Source organism: Anomaloglossus baeobatrachus, chromosome 5, assembly GCF_048569485.1.
Source record: "Anomaloglossus baeobatrachus isolate aAnoBae1 chromosome 5, aAnoBae1.hap1, whole genome shotgun sequence".
Classification (NCBI taxonomy): Eukaryota; Metazoa; Chordata; class Amphibia; order Anura; family Aromobatidae; genus Anomaloglossus; species Anomaloglossus baeobatrachus.
Window position 1 is genome coordinate 500,135,527 of NC_134357.1, and position 18,716 is coordinate 500,154,242.

At 47.5% G+C, this 18,716-nt stretch overlaps 1 protein-coding gene across 3 annotated transcripts in view; it reads right to left on the bottom strand.

Moving 5' to 3' along the window:
• Positions 1-18,716, bottom strand: part of LOC142311925 (uncharacterized) — an 85,587-nt gene that overhangs the window by 25,332 nt on the left and 41,539 nt on the right. Inside the window, exons 1-5 of one of the 3 annotated variants that reach the window (XM_075350790.1) lie at positions 18,181-18,263; positions 4,017-4,159; positions 3,708-3,887; positions 3,502-3,625; positions 3,325-3,422 (exon numbers count right to left, since the gene is read on the bottom strand). In XM_075350790.1, coding sequence (XP_075206905.1) covers positions 3,325-3,422; positions 3,502-3,625; positions 3,708-3,887; positions 4,017-4,088 — 474 coding nt within the window. In that variant the 5' untranslated portion in view covers positions 4,089-4,159; positions 18,181-18,263. Of the gene's footprint in view, positions 1-3,324; positions 3,423-3,501; positions 3,626-3,707; positions 3,888-4,016; positions 4,165-18,180; positions 18,264-18,716 lie in introns of those variants that run through there. The other 2 variants (XM_075350788.1, XM_075350789.1) reach the window with 2 other exon arrangements.

Consider the following 18,716-nt stretch of genomic DNA (forward strand, 5'->3'; position numbering starts at 1 on the left):
CTGTACACTAATTCCGGTGCTGCTCATTATCTTCTTTCCCCCACCCACCTGCAGACTCTGTATCTCTGTTTGGTTGCATTCAGACAGTGACCCCACCCTGTGTGACAGCGTGTCTGACTGCTTTCAATAAGATGCGCTGTCTGTGTCTATATTGGTGTAAAATTAAATAAAGTTGGCGTAGGGTCCCCCCATATTATGATACCCAGCCATGATAAAGGATACTGCTACATGCTGCAGCGCCCAGCTGTGTACTTATCTTGGCCGCGTGTCAAAATAAGAAGAACCGCATGCGGCTTTTTTGAATTATTTAAAAAAAAAAAAAAAAGTCCCCCAATTTTTATACTCAACTATGAGTATTTTTTATACTCAACCATGGTTATTGGGCCCCCCAGCCTAAAAATAGCAGCCCGCAGCCGCCCTGGATTGTTGCATCCATTATATAAGACAATCTTGGAAATTTACCCGGCTCATCCCGATTGCTCTGGTGCAGTGGCAATCGGGGTAATAAGGGGTTTGTTTTTCATTTACAGATTAGTATTGTGAGGTTTTAGATGCCTCCCATTATTAATCTACGGCTTAGTGGCAGCTGCTGGTATTAACCCCTTATACCACCAATTTTAAATTCCTTATTCGGGTCCCTAAAGATATATGCCATCTGGCCAGATATCCGGGCCCATCACTAATGACGATCAAAAATGACAACAGTAGCAGTCGCATAGCTGGTGATCTACTCTATAAATCCAACATGTTGGCTCGTAATTTTGACCAGCAGTCTCCATAATTTGGAATTGTGAAGATCCAGACTTATAATGATGAACAGCTATGTCCTGTCATCTCCAAGTTTAAAACACATTGAATGGCCACTTCATTAAAGACACCAATCTAATACCATGTTAGACCTACTCTTTTGGTCTTCAGAATGGAAGCAATTTTTAATGTCTTAGATTCCACTTGGTGATGAGATTGTGCCACAAGAAAATAGGGCCATGCTGACAGGATTGCTTCTCTCAATTGCCTCCAATTTAAAAAGCTAATGAAATGTTATGAAAGCACATTCTACCTCATCTTAAGGTTGCTCTATAGGATTAAGATCTAGGGACTCTGAAGGAAAGCACAAAAACCTTCCTGTCATGTTTCTGTAACTAATCATTGACTCTTGACCTTTGTGATATAGTCCTATGTCCTATGTCCCAGGAGCTAGGGAGTGGGAATGAAACAATCCCCACACCATTACTTCAATTCCACTTTCCTGACAGTAAGGGCGGCGTTACACGCACCAATTTATCGTGCGATCGCATGGGCGATCGTGTGACGCCCTGGACTAGCCAGGTTGTCACAGGTAGACCCCCGCAGAACACCTGTCCCCCAATAAGGTAACACCAGCCAAACCATAAACCCTAGTCACCCCTCTCAGAGCTTGATGGACACACCAGGGGGCGGAGCCAGGCGGTTTGCCACACCCACCGGGGGTTCAGAGGGACTGAGGCGGGAAACCAGTCAGTGCAGTTAGTCCAGTTAATTTGAGTGGAGTGGAGTTGTGAGAGGAGTCTAACAGGTCCCGAGGTTGGAGCCCGGGCACCTTTGGCTAGGAGGCATACGGTGGCCTAGCCTGCAGGAGCCGGGAAGACGGCTCGGTGGAACCGTGGTGGACCGGGACAGGGTAGTGGCCCGCCGGTACCGACCCGGGGAACCGACTCAGAAACCGGAGCACACAAGGGGGTACTCAGACCCTGAAACAAGGTCCAGAAGCCACTGGACTGAGTTAATCAACTGATTGCGATCTGGACTATAGGTCCTTTCCCACCCAAGTCCCGACTGAAGACAACAGCCCACCGAGGGGGATAGAAAGACACCGCACAGGCAGAGAGATCCCATGGGCCAGTGTCTGTGGGCAAACGGGCTCCTCCGGCATATACAAAGCTGAGGAGCGGACTCCCGTCGCTGAAGCGCAGGCAGTCCAAACACACTACACGGTGCAGGAGAAAGGCCAAGACCACCGAACCGGGTGGGGGACCAGACGCAGCAGGCTGCGGGCACCGACCACCATCAACTTGGTTTACCAGAGACTTGTATGTGTCAATAACTGTGAGTACAACAGTGCCGTCCGGCCGCGCACTGCCCTGCACCGCCCAGCTATCCCCAACGGGTCCCGGGGCCATCATCCCTGCCCACGGAGGGGTTAACACCTTGCTGCATCACCATCTGCCCCGGGTGCCCAGTAACCGCAGCGGTGGTGTTCATCTTAACCACAACCCGTGGGTGGCGTCACGAATTTAAACACGGCTTCGGCCGTACACCTACCTACCACCCCCCTAAGTAGCGCCAGCACCCTTTCAGAGCGAAGTGACCCCGGGTCCGGAGACGCTCGAGCCACCCACCAACGAACCCGGATCCAAGCGGCTCGGCTTCAGCCGAGCGCAGGGTGGTATAATCTCACCCGCCCCCGTTGTTTGTGCGTCACGGGCAATTCATTGCCCATGTCGCACAAAGTAGTTAAACCCCCGTCACACGTACTTACCTCCCTAACGACGTCGCTGTGGGCGGCGAACATCCTCTTCCTGAGGGGGGAGGGACGTTCGACGTCACAGCGACGTCACACAGTGGCCGCCCAATAGAAGCGGAGGGACGGAGATGAGCGGAATGTAACATCCCGCTCACCTCCTTCCTTCCGCATTGCCGGCGGGACGCAGGTAAGCTGTGTTCGTCGTTCCCGGGGTGTCACACAGAGCGATGTGTGCTACCTTGGGAACGACGAACAACCGGCGTGCAGAAGGAGGAACGACTTTATGAAAATGAACGACGTGTGAACGAGCAACGATAAGGTGAGTGTTTTTGCTCGTTCACAGTCGTTCGTAGCTGTCACACGCTATGATATCTCTAACGATGCCGGATGTGCGCCACGGAATCCGTTACCCCGACGACATGTCGCCCGATATATCGTAGCGTGTGACGCTGCCCTAAGAGTTAACGGATTCTTGTTGTTTGTGCCAACTCCTGATGCTGTCATCCACGTGGTGCCAAAAAACATCTGAATTGTTCTAACCAGGTAATGATTCATGATTTTACACTACTAGTTGTTTCCCTTAAACAGCACTGGCACTCATTGTTTGCCATTATAGCCCATCAATGCTACAGAATGACATGTTATGCATTCGGACATCTTAATTGGTCACTCACCAGTATTTAAATCAGCTGCAATTTGCTTAATAATTGGGTGTTTCTAATAAATTGTCTGTTCAGACTATAATACTCATTGCTAAAACAAGTCTAAACATAAGACTTTCACATCATAGGAAGATTTCATGACACCTTCTCTCCATCTACCTGATCATCCTGAGGAACATCAGGATTTTCTTCTAAATAGTCCTGCGGAGAAAGAGGACTGGGACATCTCTCTGGTGTTGTCTTCCCACTGGATAGAACTGTAGGAAACACATACAGGGGCTGAATTAATTTTTTACATACATACAATTATAAGCCTTGTGTATTTAGTTCTATTACCTGGTGATGTGAGGGGCTGAGGAACCTCCATCATGATGTCCTTGTACAGATCTTTGTGTCCTTCTAAATACTCCCACTCCTCCATGGAGAAATAGACGGTGACATCCTGACTCCTCATAGGAACCTGACACATACAATGATACCGTCATCCCCCGATCCCTTCATAGCGTTACTGTATAATGTCCCAGCATTCCCAGCAGTGTCACCTCTCCAGTCAGCAGCTCAATCATCTTGTAGGTGAGTTCTAGGATCTTCTGGTCATTGATGTCCTCATGTATCAGGGGGTGAGGTGGAGGCCCCATGATTGGGCTCAGAGGTCTTCCCCATCTCTCAGACACAGGGGCCTGACAACGCTCACTAGAGGTCTTCTTCACTACTGTGTAATCCTGGTTATAGAGAGACACATTAATAAATCTCACTACAGACATTTCCAGAGTCCTCACCTCTCCAGTTCTGTCCATCTGTTATTCCCATAGATAAGAATGATGTAATGTGACGTCATCAGAATCTCTCACCTCTCCAGTAAGCCGGAAGAGGATCTCTAGGGTGAGGTGTAATATCCTCTCCACCATCTTGTCCTTATCCATCCTTGACGGGTCAATCAGGAGAATTCTCTTATATAGCAGCTCTCAATCAACAGGATCTGGTATTGTTGGGCCTGAACTAGAAGAATATGAGCTAATGTAAAATCATACAAAAACCCACGTTAAAATTAAAAAAAATATATAAAATAAAAAAAATATATACAGTGCTTTTTTTGCAGCGGTACAGCGTACCGGAAAATCTGAAGAGCTTCTCTGGCTCTGTCCACATGGCTAACCTGTAAACTATGCAAATTAGCCATGAGGAGCGGAGGCACAAGCCAAAGGCGTCTCTAGGAAGGAGCTGGCGGGGTGCTGTCGGGCTGCCTGAAGCGGCGGTGTGGAAGTCTGCCGGGGTGGGAGCGCTATTCTCTGAGCGTGGTTGTCACGCTGACAGCCGCACTCATAAAATCTGCAGCGCGCGAGGCAGACAAACGCTGATAAGTGCTCCACTGTGGAGCTGAAGAAGACACGGAGGAACATTATGGGGTGAGAGGTGAGTATTTATGAAACAGTATGGGGGAGGGAACTATCTGTGGACACACTATGGGGGGGACAGAGGGTGGGGAATGGGAACCCTCTGTGGACACACTTTGGGGGGGACAGAGGGTGGGGAGGGGGCAATATCTATATTCACAGTAGGGGGGAACTATCTGGACAGAGTATGGTGGGAAGAGACGATGGGGAGGTGGAAATATCTTTGGACACAGTATGGGGAGAGAGAGGATGAGGTTTCATGCATGGGGAGAGAGAGGATGAGGGGTGATGCATGGGGACAGAGAGGATGAGGGGTGATGCATGAGGACAGAGGGGATGAAAGGTGATGCATCGGGACAGAGGGGATGAGGGGTGATGCATGGAGACAGAGAGGATGAGGGGTGATGCATGGGGACAGAGAGGATGAGGGGTGATGCATGGGGACAGAGAGGATGAGGGGTGATGAATGGGGACAGAGAGGATGAGGGGTGATGAATGGGGACAGAGAGGATGAAGGGTGATGCATGGGGACAAAGAGGATGAGGGGTGATGCATGGGGACAAAGAGGATGAGGGGTGATGCATGGGGACAGAGAGGATGAGGGGTGATGCATGGGGACAGAGAGGATGAGGGGTGATGCATGGGGACAGAGAGGATGAGGGGTGATGCATGGGGACAGAGAGGATGAGGGGTGATGCATGGGGACAGAGGATGAGGGGTGATGCATGGGGACAAAGAGAATGTGGAGCAAACTGGAAAAAAAATTTGAGGACACAGAATAAAGAATGACATGGTATGAGGAGCAAGTGGGCAGGATGGGGAGTGAGGTGGAAAAGTATATGGACACGCAGGACGTAGTGAGGAGACAGTAAGGGATGAGAAGAATGTGAGGGGCACAGAATAAAGACTGGGTAGTGGAGGGGGGTGGTATGGAAAAGGGGCAGAATGGGAGGAGAGTGTGAGGTTATAGCAAGGAGGGGGAGTGTGATGAAGGCACAGTATAAAGACTGGGCAGTATAAGGGGACACAGTGTAAATGACACTGTAAACAGTAGTCTCAGTTTGGAAAGAGAGGGAATATGGAGGGCATGTACCATAAGAGGGACAGTGTGGGTCATATTTTGTGCAGTGAATACTGTGGGGGGGCCATTATTTATTCTAGGGCACAGTGTAGGGCAGATATTTTTAAGTAGAAGTATTATAATCATTCTGCTACTTTTAGGGGCATCGTGTCGGGATGTGTTACAGAAGACTGGAGAAGATGGAAATCTGCAGAGACGAGATGTGAATGTGAAAAGTCATTATTGCGTCAGGACAAGATGAAGAATAGAAAGAAATGACTAGAGACATCATCATCTATAAGGTACCTGAATGTAAATGTTTATTTCTGATACTGACAATGTCTTATCATTAGGCCTTGGTCCCACTTGCGCATTGCTTCTGATGTGAGCGCAATGGGACCCCAACTGATCAGCTTATTATGGTGCAGGTGTCCGGAAATGTTTATTTCTGGATCTGCTCAATCCTCTGATGGTGTCCGCGGCTGGGTACCGCACATCCACCTCATTGATTTTAATAGGAGACTGCTGCCACTATCAGAAGACGGAGCAGATCCAGAACTGAGCACTTCCGGCCACCTGCCACCACCGACACGTAGAGTAGGGAATTGCCGGGGTTGCCAGGTGCCGGACCCCGACTAGTCAGACATTGGTGACCTATCCTAAGGAAAGGTCATTAATGTTAAAGTAGTGGACAATCTCTTTAATAAAGTCTTGTGCCGTCTGACAAGTTAAGGGTTACTATGTTTTTATTTATGTTGTTAGGAGCATTAAAGGGGTTGCCCAAATTTGTGATGAGCCTGCAGTCACTCCATGTGTCACTCTGCAGCCTTCTGAATTCTCAGTGTGCACTCTGCACACTGTCAGGATTCTCTGGTGCTGGCGGTGAGAATGGGAGGTTATGAAGCTGCAAGTATGCGATTTATATAGATGTGGTCACGTGCTGAACAGACATGCTCAATGAAAATGAATTGACTGAGGCTGGTCACATCAAACCAGAATGTGGCCAGAAGTGTACAAATCCCATACTTGTGCTCACATGATCGTCCATTTTCTCCACTGGCACCAGCACCCCCCGCAGCGCCTGACAGCACCCCCACCCCCCTGCTCCTCGCCTCTGAGATGAGTACCGGCAAATATTTTTTTTACAAAAAAAGCACTGTATACATATAATAATAATAATCTTTATTTCTATAGCGCCAACATATTCCGCAGCGCTTTACAATTCAGGAGGATCATATACAAACAAGTAACAGTTATAGAAATACAATATTTAGAGGGAAAAAAAAAGAAAAAACACAACCCTGCTCGTGAGAGCTTACAATCTACAATGAGATGGGGGGGGGAGAGGCAAGGTTCAAGTGTTTATTTACAATGACAATCCAGCCATCTCACAGAAATGGGGGATAGATAATGGTTTCCTGGACCAGTGGGCCAGAGCCTTGAGATGCCTTTGGGTGCCATGGAGTTTGATGTGGAGTTATGTTGTGAGAAGTTGTAGAGGGACTATGTGAATCGAATCTGATTAGGGAGTGTGATAGGCCGCCCTAAAAAGATGCGTCTTTAGGGTGCGTCTGAAGCTGAGTAAGTTGTGATTTGTCCTAACTTCTTGGGGTAGAGCGTTCCAGAGGGTTGGTGCAGCTCGGAAGAAGTCTTGGATCTGGGAGTGGGAGGTTCGAATTAGTGTGGATGTTAGTCGAAAGAGCGTAGAGAACGGGTGGGGTGATAGACAGAGAGGAGGGTGGAGATGTAGGGGGGTGCCGCACTGTGGAGAGCTTTGTGGGTGAGAACAAGCAGTTTGAATTGGATCTTGTGATATATGGGCAGCCAGTGCAATGACTGGCAAAGAGCAGAGGCATCCGAGTAGCGGTTGGCCAGATAGGTGACCCTGGCTGCTGCATTAAGGATGGACTGTAGAGGAGAGAGTCTAGTTAGGGGGAGACCAATTAATAGAGAGTTACAGTAGTCAAGGCGAGAGTGGATCAGGGCCACGGTGAGGGTTTTTGTCGTTTCCATAGTGAGAAAGGGGCGGATTCTAGAGATGTTCTTGAGGTGCAAGCGGTAGGAGCGGGCAAGAGATTGTATGTGGGAGGTGAAGGAGAGATCAGTGTCAAGTATAACACCCAGACAGCGTGCCTGCGGCCTAGGACTTATCGTTGTGCCACACACAGAGAGGGTGATGTCAGGTTTAGGAAGGTTGGAGGATGGAGGAAAAAGAAGAAGTTCAGTTTTGGAAAGGTTAAGTTTCAGATAGAGAGCAGACATGACATTGCAAACTGCAGTCAGGCAGTCACTTGTGTTCTGTAGTACAGCGGGGGTGAGATCAGGGGAGGAGGTATATAGCTGTGTGTCATCAGCATAAAGATGGTACTGAAAGCCAAATCTGCTGATGGTCTGTCCAATTGGGGCAGTATAGAGGGAGAAAAGAAGAGGGCCAAGGACTGAACCTTGAGGGACCCCAACAGTGAGAGGGAGAGGAGAAGATGTGGAGCCAGCAAATGATACACTGAATGAACGGCCAGAAAGATAGGAAGAGAACCAGGAGAGCACAGTGTCCTTTAGGTCGATAGCATGGAGCATAGAGAGAAGGAGACTGTGGTCAACAGTGTCGAAGGCGGCCGAGAGGTCAAGAAGAATGAGCAGAGAGTGGTCACCGTTACGTTTTGCTGTCAATAGGTCATTGGTCACTTTGACAAGGGCAGTTTCTGTTGAGTGTAGAGGGCGGAAGCCAGACTGTAAAGGATCTAGAAGAGAGTGGGTGGAAAGGTAGCGGGTGAGGCGAGAGTAGGCCAGGCGCTCCAAGAGTTTGGAGATGAAGGGGAGATTGGAGACTGGTCTGTAGTTGCTTGTGCAGGACGGATCGAGAGAAGGTTTTTTTCATAATGGAGTAATGATAGAGTGTTTGAGGGAGCAGGGGAAGATACCCGAAGAGAGAGAGAGATTGAAGATTTTAGTTAGGTGAGTGGTGACAACCGGAGAGAGGGACTGGAGTAGAGGTGAGGGGAAGGGATCAGTAGGGCAAGTGGTAGGACGAGAAGAGGATAGGAGCCTGGAGACTTCCTCCTCTGTGACTGGGTCAAATGTGGAAAGTGAGCTGGATGGGATATTGGGATGGATGGGATTCACAGCGCTTGGTGGCTGGGAGCTGATCTCTTGGTGGATGTTTTCTATTTTCTCTGTAAAATACGAGGCCAGGTCATCAGCATGAAGGGCTGTGACAGGGGTCTGTACTTTGGGACTGAGGAGGGAGTGAAAGGTGTCAAAGAGCTTTTTTGGATTGTTGGCAAGTGAGGAAAAAAGGGTGGTGAAGTAGGTCTGTTTGGCGAGGTGAAGGGAAGAGTTGTAGGTTCTTAACATGAACTTGTAGTGGATGAAGTTTTCTGGTGTGCGGTTTTTCCTCCATAGGCGTTCGGTACTCCTGGAGCATCGCTGAAGAAATAGAGTTTGGGATGTGAGCCAAGGCTGTTTTACTCTGTGTTTGGTATTTCTGAAGGTGAGGGGCGCTACTTGGTCTAGTGTAGTCCTGAGTGTGTCATTGTAGTGCTTTACAGCCATATCAGGACAGGAAAGTGAGGAGATAGGGGACAGTGATGCGTGTAAAGAGTCTGAAAGTGTCTGAGAATCGATGGTCTGTAGGTTTCTGAATGTGTGATTGGTGGGAGTGTGCTGGGATGGGCAAGGGTTTGTGAGTTTGAAGGAGAGGATGTTGTGGTCAGAGAGGGGAAGAGGTGAGTTGTCAAAGTCAGAGATTGAGCAGAGGCGGATAAAGACCAGGTCAAGGGTGTTACCATCTTCATGTGTCTCAGAGGATGAGAGTTGTGAGAGGCCAAGGGAGGTGGTGAGAGATAGAAGCTGGGATGCAGATGGGGAGGAGGGGCTGTTCATGGGGATGTTGAAGTCTCCTAGGATGAGGGTTGGTAACTCTGAGGACATGAAGTGCGGCAGCCAGGCTGAAAAGTGGTCAAGGAACTGGGTGGGTGAGCCTGGTGGACGGTATATGACAGCTACTCTGAGGGGAAGGGGATGGAAGAGCCTGATGGTATGGACCTCAAAGGATGGGAATGAGAGTGATGGAGCTGGGGGGGATGACCTGGAAAGTGCATTGTGGAGACAGGAGTAAACCGACTCCACCACCATGTCTGTTTCCAGGTCTTGGTGAATGGGAAAAGTGTAAACCATCGTGAGAGATGGCAGCAGGGGAAGCAGTGTCAGAATCCGGAATCCAGGTCTCAGGGCTAGCAGATTAAGAGATTGTGGATGTAAGGAAGCTTGTTACATACAGACCGTGGATTCCAGAGAGCACAATTAAAAGAGGGAAGTGAGGGTGTACAGGGAATGTTAATAATATTATCAGGGTTTCTCCGGCGTAATAATATTAGAGTACGCGGCATTCCTGAGTCGGTTGAACATACAGCCTTGGATGAGACTTTATGCCACATTTTCAATGACATCCTGCATGTACCCATAGACTCTCCACTGGAACTAGACAGGGCTCATAGAGCACTGGGCCCTAAAGCAATGGATCCAGAGTTCCCCAGGGACGTCATATGCAAAGTACACAAGTATAAGTTGAAAGATAACATTATGGCCCAAGCACGGAGACTTGAGAGTATCTCCTTTAAAGGACAAAAGATTCTAATTCTGCCTGACCTGTCCAAATGGACTCTACAGAAGAGAAAGGCTTTGAGACCCTTATTGGACATATTACGCCAACGGAATATTCAGTACACTTGTGGCTTCCCATTCCGCCTGAGAGTCCGGAGGGCGGGAAGGATGCATGTCCTCAGTCACCAGGGGGCATACCGGCGTTCACCGCAGCCCTCCAAATTCCATCAGTGACGATTCGGGACTGGCCATTCCTGCCTCCGGGGGCCCCCGGTGTGGATCCACCTAGAGAAGTCCCCCAGAGAAGGCGGAGAGAGGCACCTATGGACATCGGCTGAATACGGAATCTCACTAAGTGGAAAAAGAGAACTTTGAGTTTTCCTAAAGATAACACAGGAACAGGACATCTTGGTGGAAGTTTGGAAGATGATTCATTGTTATAGTTATAGTTAAAGTCAAACTGAAAATAGGGGTTCTGATATGAAAACGTAATAATATCAAAAGATTGTTTATGATATGGTATGGGGGAGACAGAGAGGTTTATGGAGTAGGGACATGGTGATACATGTACGACCAGGTCCCAAATCGTTTATGGACTAACACAGTTAATATAGTTGGCAAATTTATGTATGGATAGAGGATGCAGATCCGCGCCGGTGGGGGGCAACTCTCCCTGGAAAGTCTACTGCACTTGAGAGGGTGCTATACCGTGCTGGACAAGGTATAGTTAGATACAGCCTCCCCCAACGAAGTAGGTGGACTGGGACATCAGGACATAGTTTCTGGTGCCTTAGTCCATCACCACCTTCCTATACTTGAGGGCAAATTATAGGTTTCCTATTTGTTCTCTTTCTGGTTTTTCTATTACTCTTCTGTACTTCTATTTCTCTTTACTTTTCCTTTCTTTCTTTCTGGACTTTTCTATATCTTTTGCTATAAACCTTTCAAGAATCACACCTGATCTAACCCTTCGCTGAGAGTTTTTCCCATCCACTCGTGTCCTGCCCTGGTTGGTTTAATAGCTAAAATAGACATGGCGGAACTAAAATTTGGATCTTTTAACACGAAGGGCTTTAATACACCACAAAAAAGGAATCAAATACTAGCTGAAATGCACAAACAGAAAGTCCATATAGTGCTCCTTCAAGAAACACATTTTAAAGTGGGCCATATCCCAAACTTGAGAGATCGCAACTATGCAACATGGTTCCACAGCGCCAATGCTGAATCCAGGTCAAGGGGGGTATCGCTTGTCATACACAGAAACTTGCCTCACTCTATTCTAGGCACGAAACAGGATACAGAAGGTAGATACATAATAGTTAAACTACGGATATATGAAACAGTGTATACAGTGGCGGGATGGTATGCACCTAACACGGGACAGACACAGGCATGCAGGGCCTTCCTAAAAGTTCTATCCGAGTACGCAGAGGGAATAATGATTTTGGGGGGAGATTTTAATCTGTCTTTGAATCCCTTGGTAGATACTTCGGCCGGAAGGAGCAACATTTCCATAAAAAGATTGACCTCGTTGAAGCGAGACATACATCAGATGCACCTGAACGACGTGTGGCGCAGTATGCATCCTACGGGGAGGGACTACACCTTTTATTCCACCCCTCATGATTCGTACAGCCGCATAGATCTATTCCTGGTGAGTCAGTGTGTTTTGGCCTGGAGACCGAATCCCACGATCGGTAGTATAGTTTGGTCTGATCACGCCCCGGTCTTTTTGGCAATTGTTCCCCCGGATGGGAGGAAGCGGGAGTGGACATGGAGACTCAACAATAATTTACTCAAAGATGTAATTTGTATGACTGACATCAGGGAGACGGTAGATGTCTTCATGTCCACTCACGAAACGGACTCCACTCCAATGCCTATACAGTGGGAGGCACTCAAGTGTGTCATAAGAGGGGTGCTGATAAAGCACGGGGCGCGTGTCAAAAAAATAAGGAATATTCGCATTAAAGAACTGCTGGACAGGATCCATAAGTTGGAAACAGCACACAAAAATAGGCAGTTGAGGGTAACCCTAGCAGAACTCACAAAATGCAGAGAGGAACTTAGGACAGTGCTGAATCAAAGATTTCTCAGATATCGGAATCATTATAAGCGCTTTCTCTATCAGCATTCTAATAAATGCGGTAGATCACTATCCAACCTTCTACATCCCCGTAATCTCACAACATTTATACCTAGCTTGCGGAAACGGGGAGGAGGGGAGGCGGGCAGCCCGGCGGAGGTCTTGGAGGAATTGAGGGGTTTCTACTCGGAACTGTATAACATCCAAGGGAGGTTCTCTGACATGTCGTCACAGGCTTTGACTGAGCGCATTAAGGAATATATGATGGACACAGCTGTGCCAACTCTGAAAAATGAGGAAGGGCAACAACTGGAAAACAGGTTCTCAGAGGAGGAAGTGGGAGAAGCAATTAGGAATACCCCAAATGGGAAGAGTCCGGGTCCAGACGGATTTTCTCCTACATTTTATAAAACATTTCGGGAATTGCTTACCCCATTTATGACTAAGGTATTTAATGCAATTTCACCAGAGACTCCCTTTGCGACTCAGTCACTGGAGGCACATGTCACGGTCCTTCCGAAACCTGGCAAAGACCCCATGTTAGTGTCTAATTATAGACCAATATCTTTACTCAATGTAGATATAAAGTTATTCTCCAAGATCTTGGCTAACAGGCTGGCTCCCCTTCTCCCCTCCATCATCGACACAGACCAAGTAGGATTCATACAGGGTAGGGAGGCGCGGGACAATGTCAATAAAACTTTACTGCTTATAGCCCATGCTAAAAGCACGAATCAGCCCCTGGGAATACTATCAGTAGACGCAGAAAAAGCGTTTGATCGAGTACAGTGGGACTTCTTGAGGGCAGCATTAGAACACATAGGGATAGGTCCTGGATTTTTGAATAAAGTAATGGCCCTTTATACATGTCCATCGGCAAGGATAAAGGCAAATGGCTTCTTATCACAATCTATACAAATCAGAAATGGAACAAGGCAAGGGTGCCCTCTTTCTCCGCTATTATATGTAATTACAATGGAACATCTTGCCAACGCAATCAGGAGAAATCCCAATGTGCACGGTATAGACGTAGGGGGGAGAACATACAAGACGGCGCTATATGCGGACGACTTGTTGATATACGTGTCTCAGCCACATGTATCTTTCCCCTCCCTGATAGCGGAGTTTGAGAGATTTGGGGACTTAAGTAATTTCAAAGTTAATTGTTCAAAAACTGAAGCCTTAAATATCACGCTGCAGCCTCAAGAGGTTTCACTGGCTCAAAGTAACTTCCCATTTAAATGGCAATCCCAGACACTGAAATATTTAGGCATTAATGTCCCTGCAGATCTGGAATTATTGTATTCAAAGAACTATTTACCGCTACTGACACGAACAATCAAAGAGCTTAGGTCATATCATAAAAAACCCTTATCCTGGTTTGGCCGTATAAACACATTTAAAATGGACATCCTTCCACGGTTTTTATATATATTCCAGGCAGTCCCGCTTCTTCCACCTTCCGGGTTTTTTCCGGGTTTTTTCGGACACTCAGGTCTGCCCTAACTCAATTTATATGGGGACACTCTAGGGCTAGACTAAAATATCACACACTTACTAAGCATATCACTGCGGGGGGCGCAGGACTCCCAGACGTGCGCAGATATCATCGGGCGGCACTGATGGTTCGAATGTTTGACTGGCATTTTAATGATCAAAATAAGAATTGGGTCAGACTTGAACAGGAAAGCTCATCAATTCCACTAAAGTATCTACCATGGGTTGGGTCCAGGGAAGGGGTGAGACTGGGGGCGGCGAGTCTTTTTATTAAGGCTACGCTGAGGACATGGGACCAGGTTAAACAGAACGGCGGATTGGTGGGTTGCCCTTTTCTCCTTGCTCCTATTATATCCAACCCAGAATTCCCCCCGGGAGTCGGTCGGTCCAGATTTCTGAGATGGAGAGCACAACATGATGGTAGGATTTATCATACCCTTAGGGGGTCTAAATTAAGATCCTTCGAGGATATGCAAACCATGGAACCTCCCCAGACATTATCCTGGATAGAATATGGACAACTCTATTCATTCGTTAATTCTAAGACACAGGGAAAGGATGGAATATCAGAGGGCTTGGCCTTACCCTTTGAAAAATTATTTATGCAGGGTACCATACCCGCACATTTGATGTCACTTATATATAAGTTGATTGGACAGGCAGATCCCTCTGCGGGCTCGGATCCATCATATATGATCAAGTGGGAGGAAGACATGGAAACGACATTTGCAGATTCAGAAAAACAGAAAGCTTACATATTTACACATAAATTGTCGATTGCAGGGTACACCAAAGAAAAAAACTATAAGATCCTAACAAGATGGTATCAGTATCCGGTCAGGCTGCATAGAATCTTTCCTTCTGTTTCCGAGATGTGCTGGCGATGTGGAACAACAAGAGGCACAATGATACATATATGGTGGGACTGTGCTAAAGTCAAGTCATTCTGGGAGGCAATCTTTCAAACATACACAAAAATAACAGGGAAAGGAACACCACAGACCCCACAAATAGCCTTGATGTCAATGCTTCCCGGCTCAATTAAAGCTCAAAAGGGGGATATACTGCGGTTTTGTCTGGCAGCAGCTAGAGCTGTGATTCCAAGACATTGGAGAACGCAGGAGGCCCCGTCTTTGCGGGAATGGGCACAGGAATTTGAGCACATACATCATATGGAGGAACTAATGGCAGAAGCAGAGGGACACACTGAAAGATATCTGAAAATTTGGACGCCATGGATAATATTTAAAAGTTCAGACGATTATCATACGTTATTTTGAAGGCTCAATAGGTGCAGTAGGAGGAGAGATAGTAGAAGGGCTAGGGCAGGACCTGTGTATGGCCCCTCACCGCCCTCCTAACCCTTAAAGGGTTCCCCCTTTTCCTTCCCTGATTCTTCAGCTTTCTTTTCTATTTCATGCTTGACTATTTATTTCTCTTCTTTGTTCATCTCTTCAGGTTGTTTTTCTTATTATTTTCTTTAAATTTTCATGTTTATCTTCATTTTCCTTCAAACTTACTGATTAAGATATAAGGAGTAGAGCTAGGATGGGGCTCAAGGTTATACGGGAAGTTTAGTTATCGAGTCCTTGTCAATGAAGAGAGGAACAGTGGACATGAGGAATATATTGTTATTATTACAGTGTTTGAACGATTCTCAGTCGTCAGGGGACACATGTTATGGGAATGTTATCCAACTGTGGTATCATACGCAATGATCCCTTTATAACCTTGTTTGTTTGTATATTTTTTCTATGCTTCTCTTATTTTTCTTTTCTATTCAATAAAGAAAGATTATACATAATATTATCAGGGTTTCTATGGGAGGTGGGGGAGGGGGTAAAGTTAGCATGGGGTGGACCGGGATTGGGAGAGATATCACCTGATAGAAGTAGGAGTAGGAGAAGGATCAGATGATTTTTGGACTTGTGGCATGGCTTTTTGTGTAAGTCCCTGGAGCTTGATTGAATGAGATTATTAAGATAGGTGAAAAGAGCCTGGGAGCTGTACATAGGAGATGAGAGGAGAGAGGGACTGATGTGGATGAGTGGTGATGGAGGGGGGACAGGGTGGTGAAAGTGGACATAGAATGATAGAGATATAAATACTAGTCATGGTTAAAACAGACGGTGTCAAAGAGTAGTTTACCTGCCTCCTGCCCTGACTAACTGCCATTGAAATAACTGCTAGGCACTTCGCAATGATGGCACTTAGCGAAAGATGGCATGCATGCAACACCCCGCATGCATCATACATTATATATATATATATATATATATATATATATACATACATATAATTGCCTTATTCTGTCTGTCTGTCTTGCTCCAAAATTGTGTTGTTACAGTGACATTGTGTCCTTACAGTGACAACCGTCGGATTGGCCGCTGGGCTCGGCCTTGCCCCGCCCCTCCGCACGGATTGGCCGCTCGGCTCGGCCTGGCCCCGCCCCCCGCATGGAGTAACCGTTTTGCCAGGCCCGCCCCCACATGCGATGCCCTCTAGGCCACGCCCCCAGCACGCGATGCCCGCTAGGCCACGCCCCTCACACTATGCCCGCTAGACCACGCCCCCTCACACTATGCCCACTCGGCCACGCCCCCTCACACTATGCCCGCTCGGCCACGCCCCCCGCACACGTTGGGCACCTGTACATCTCCCCCCCAGGACAACTCCTCCCATTATACTCCTCCTATTATAATCCTCCTATTATACTCCTCTCTGAGGGGTTCGCAGCATGGGGGATGGAGCACGATGGGGAGTGCAGCATGGGGGATGGAGCACGATGGGGGGTGCAGCATGGGGGGTGGACCACGATGGGGGGTGCCCAGAATGGGGGGATGAAACACGATGGGGGGTGCGCAGCATGGGGGATGGAGCACGATGGGGGGTGCAGCATGAGGGATGGAGCACGATGGGGGGTGCCCAGAATGGGGGGATGAAACACGATGGGGGGTGCGCAGCATGGGGGATGGAGCACGATGGGGGTGCGCAGCATGGGGGATGGAGCACGATGGGGGGTGCGCAGCATGGGGGATGGAGCACGATGGGGGATGCGCAGCATGGGGGATGGAGCACGATGGGGGATGCGCAGCATGGGGGAAGGAGCACGATGGGGGGTGCAGCATGGGGGGTGGACCACGATGAGGGGTGCACACCTCCCCCCAAAACACATACACCGCCACACACGCACCGCACAACACACCACACACACACTGGGAACCACAAACACCGCCCTACACAGACACCCCCACACACACACACACAGACAATGCTGCACACACACAACACACAAACACCGCGGCACACACAAATATATGCACATACCGCGCAACACACACATTGCACAAAACATACCTCCCCCCAAAACACACACACACACCCCACACACACACACCGCGCAACACACACAGCACCACACACACACACAACGCTACAGACACACAGCGCTCCACAAACAATGCAACGCACAACGCAACACACAAACAACACCGCTCTCACACCCCCCACCCAGACAACACCCAGAACATTTACAGTGCCATACACAAACACTTGGCAACTACACACAACAACAATATATATATATATATATATATATATATATATAGCAAAAATCATACATTAACTACACAATACGTAAATTCTAGAATACCCGATGCGTTAGAATCAGGCCACCGTCTAGTATATATATATATATATATATATATATATATATATATACATATACATATACATACATACAGAGAGAGAGAGAGAGATAAAATGAGTAGAATTTAGACCGTGGTAAGTACGACGATATATCAACTTTTTCAGTTCTATGTTCTAGTTCTATGTTCAGTTCTAGTAAACATCAGCATTGGGGGAGCTGTAGAATTATGGGGAATTGAGCGTGAATCTTCAGTATTGCAGTTTATAATAAAAATACCAAACTCCTATAAGAACACGGACACAAGCGGCCGTCGCAGCCAGAGCTCGGAGAATGACAGCAGTATTTAAAGAGCTAACACTTCTATTTATCAGCAGGTATAATGGTAATTTGCAGGTAAGTGGCGTTTTACTCTCGCTCCCTTCCCGTCATCGGGCTGATGAGCGCAGCCGTACTCACTCCTTGGCTCACTGATTGACCGCCTGCGCATACAAGCGTGAATACATGTACAGTATATGTTAGGAAGGGGTTAAAAATGACATGAATATAAAAAGCTAAAAATACAGTTAGTCAGAAATGATAAGAAATCTGTCTTTTGGAATGTAGAAGGTTAATAAGTTATATGTATCCTAGAATGGCGCCCATGAAAAATATAAATGCTAATGTGTTGACCGGTTTTGAAGAGGTTATTGCCCCCTGCGCCCAGTAATGGGGAGTCTCCACATACCTCCTCCTGCAGAGCTGCACACTGGATGATAGATGCTAGACTGTATGGGCTCCTTCCAGGTATAACGTAATTTCTGTCACGTGATAGGGGCGTGTTCAAAATGCAGCTGTGCTTACAGGACCTGTGATGATGTCACATGGAGGGGAGGAGTCAGGGGGTCACATGATCAGCTCCTCAGTGTGTGCAGGACTCTGCTGTGCAGGATGAGGTGCCTTTTTTCCGCTCAACTTCAACTCTGTAGAGATATCATCTAATTGCACTCCATTGCCTCAAAATATTAGAGTTTTTTTAATTCATTTATTTACTAGCTGTAGTACTCGGGCGTTGCCGGGATAGTAACTGTCACTCTTCGAGTTTCTGTCTCTCTCTATCTGTGTCTGTCTCTATTTGTCAGTCTCTTTCCCCGTCTGTCTCATTCCAGATCTGTCTCTTTCCCTGTCTCTGTCTCTTTCCCTGTCTCTGTCTCTTTCCCTGTCTCTGTTTCTTTCCCTGTCTCTGTCTCTTTCCCTGTCTCTGTCTCTTTCCCTGTCTCTGTC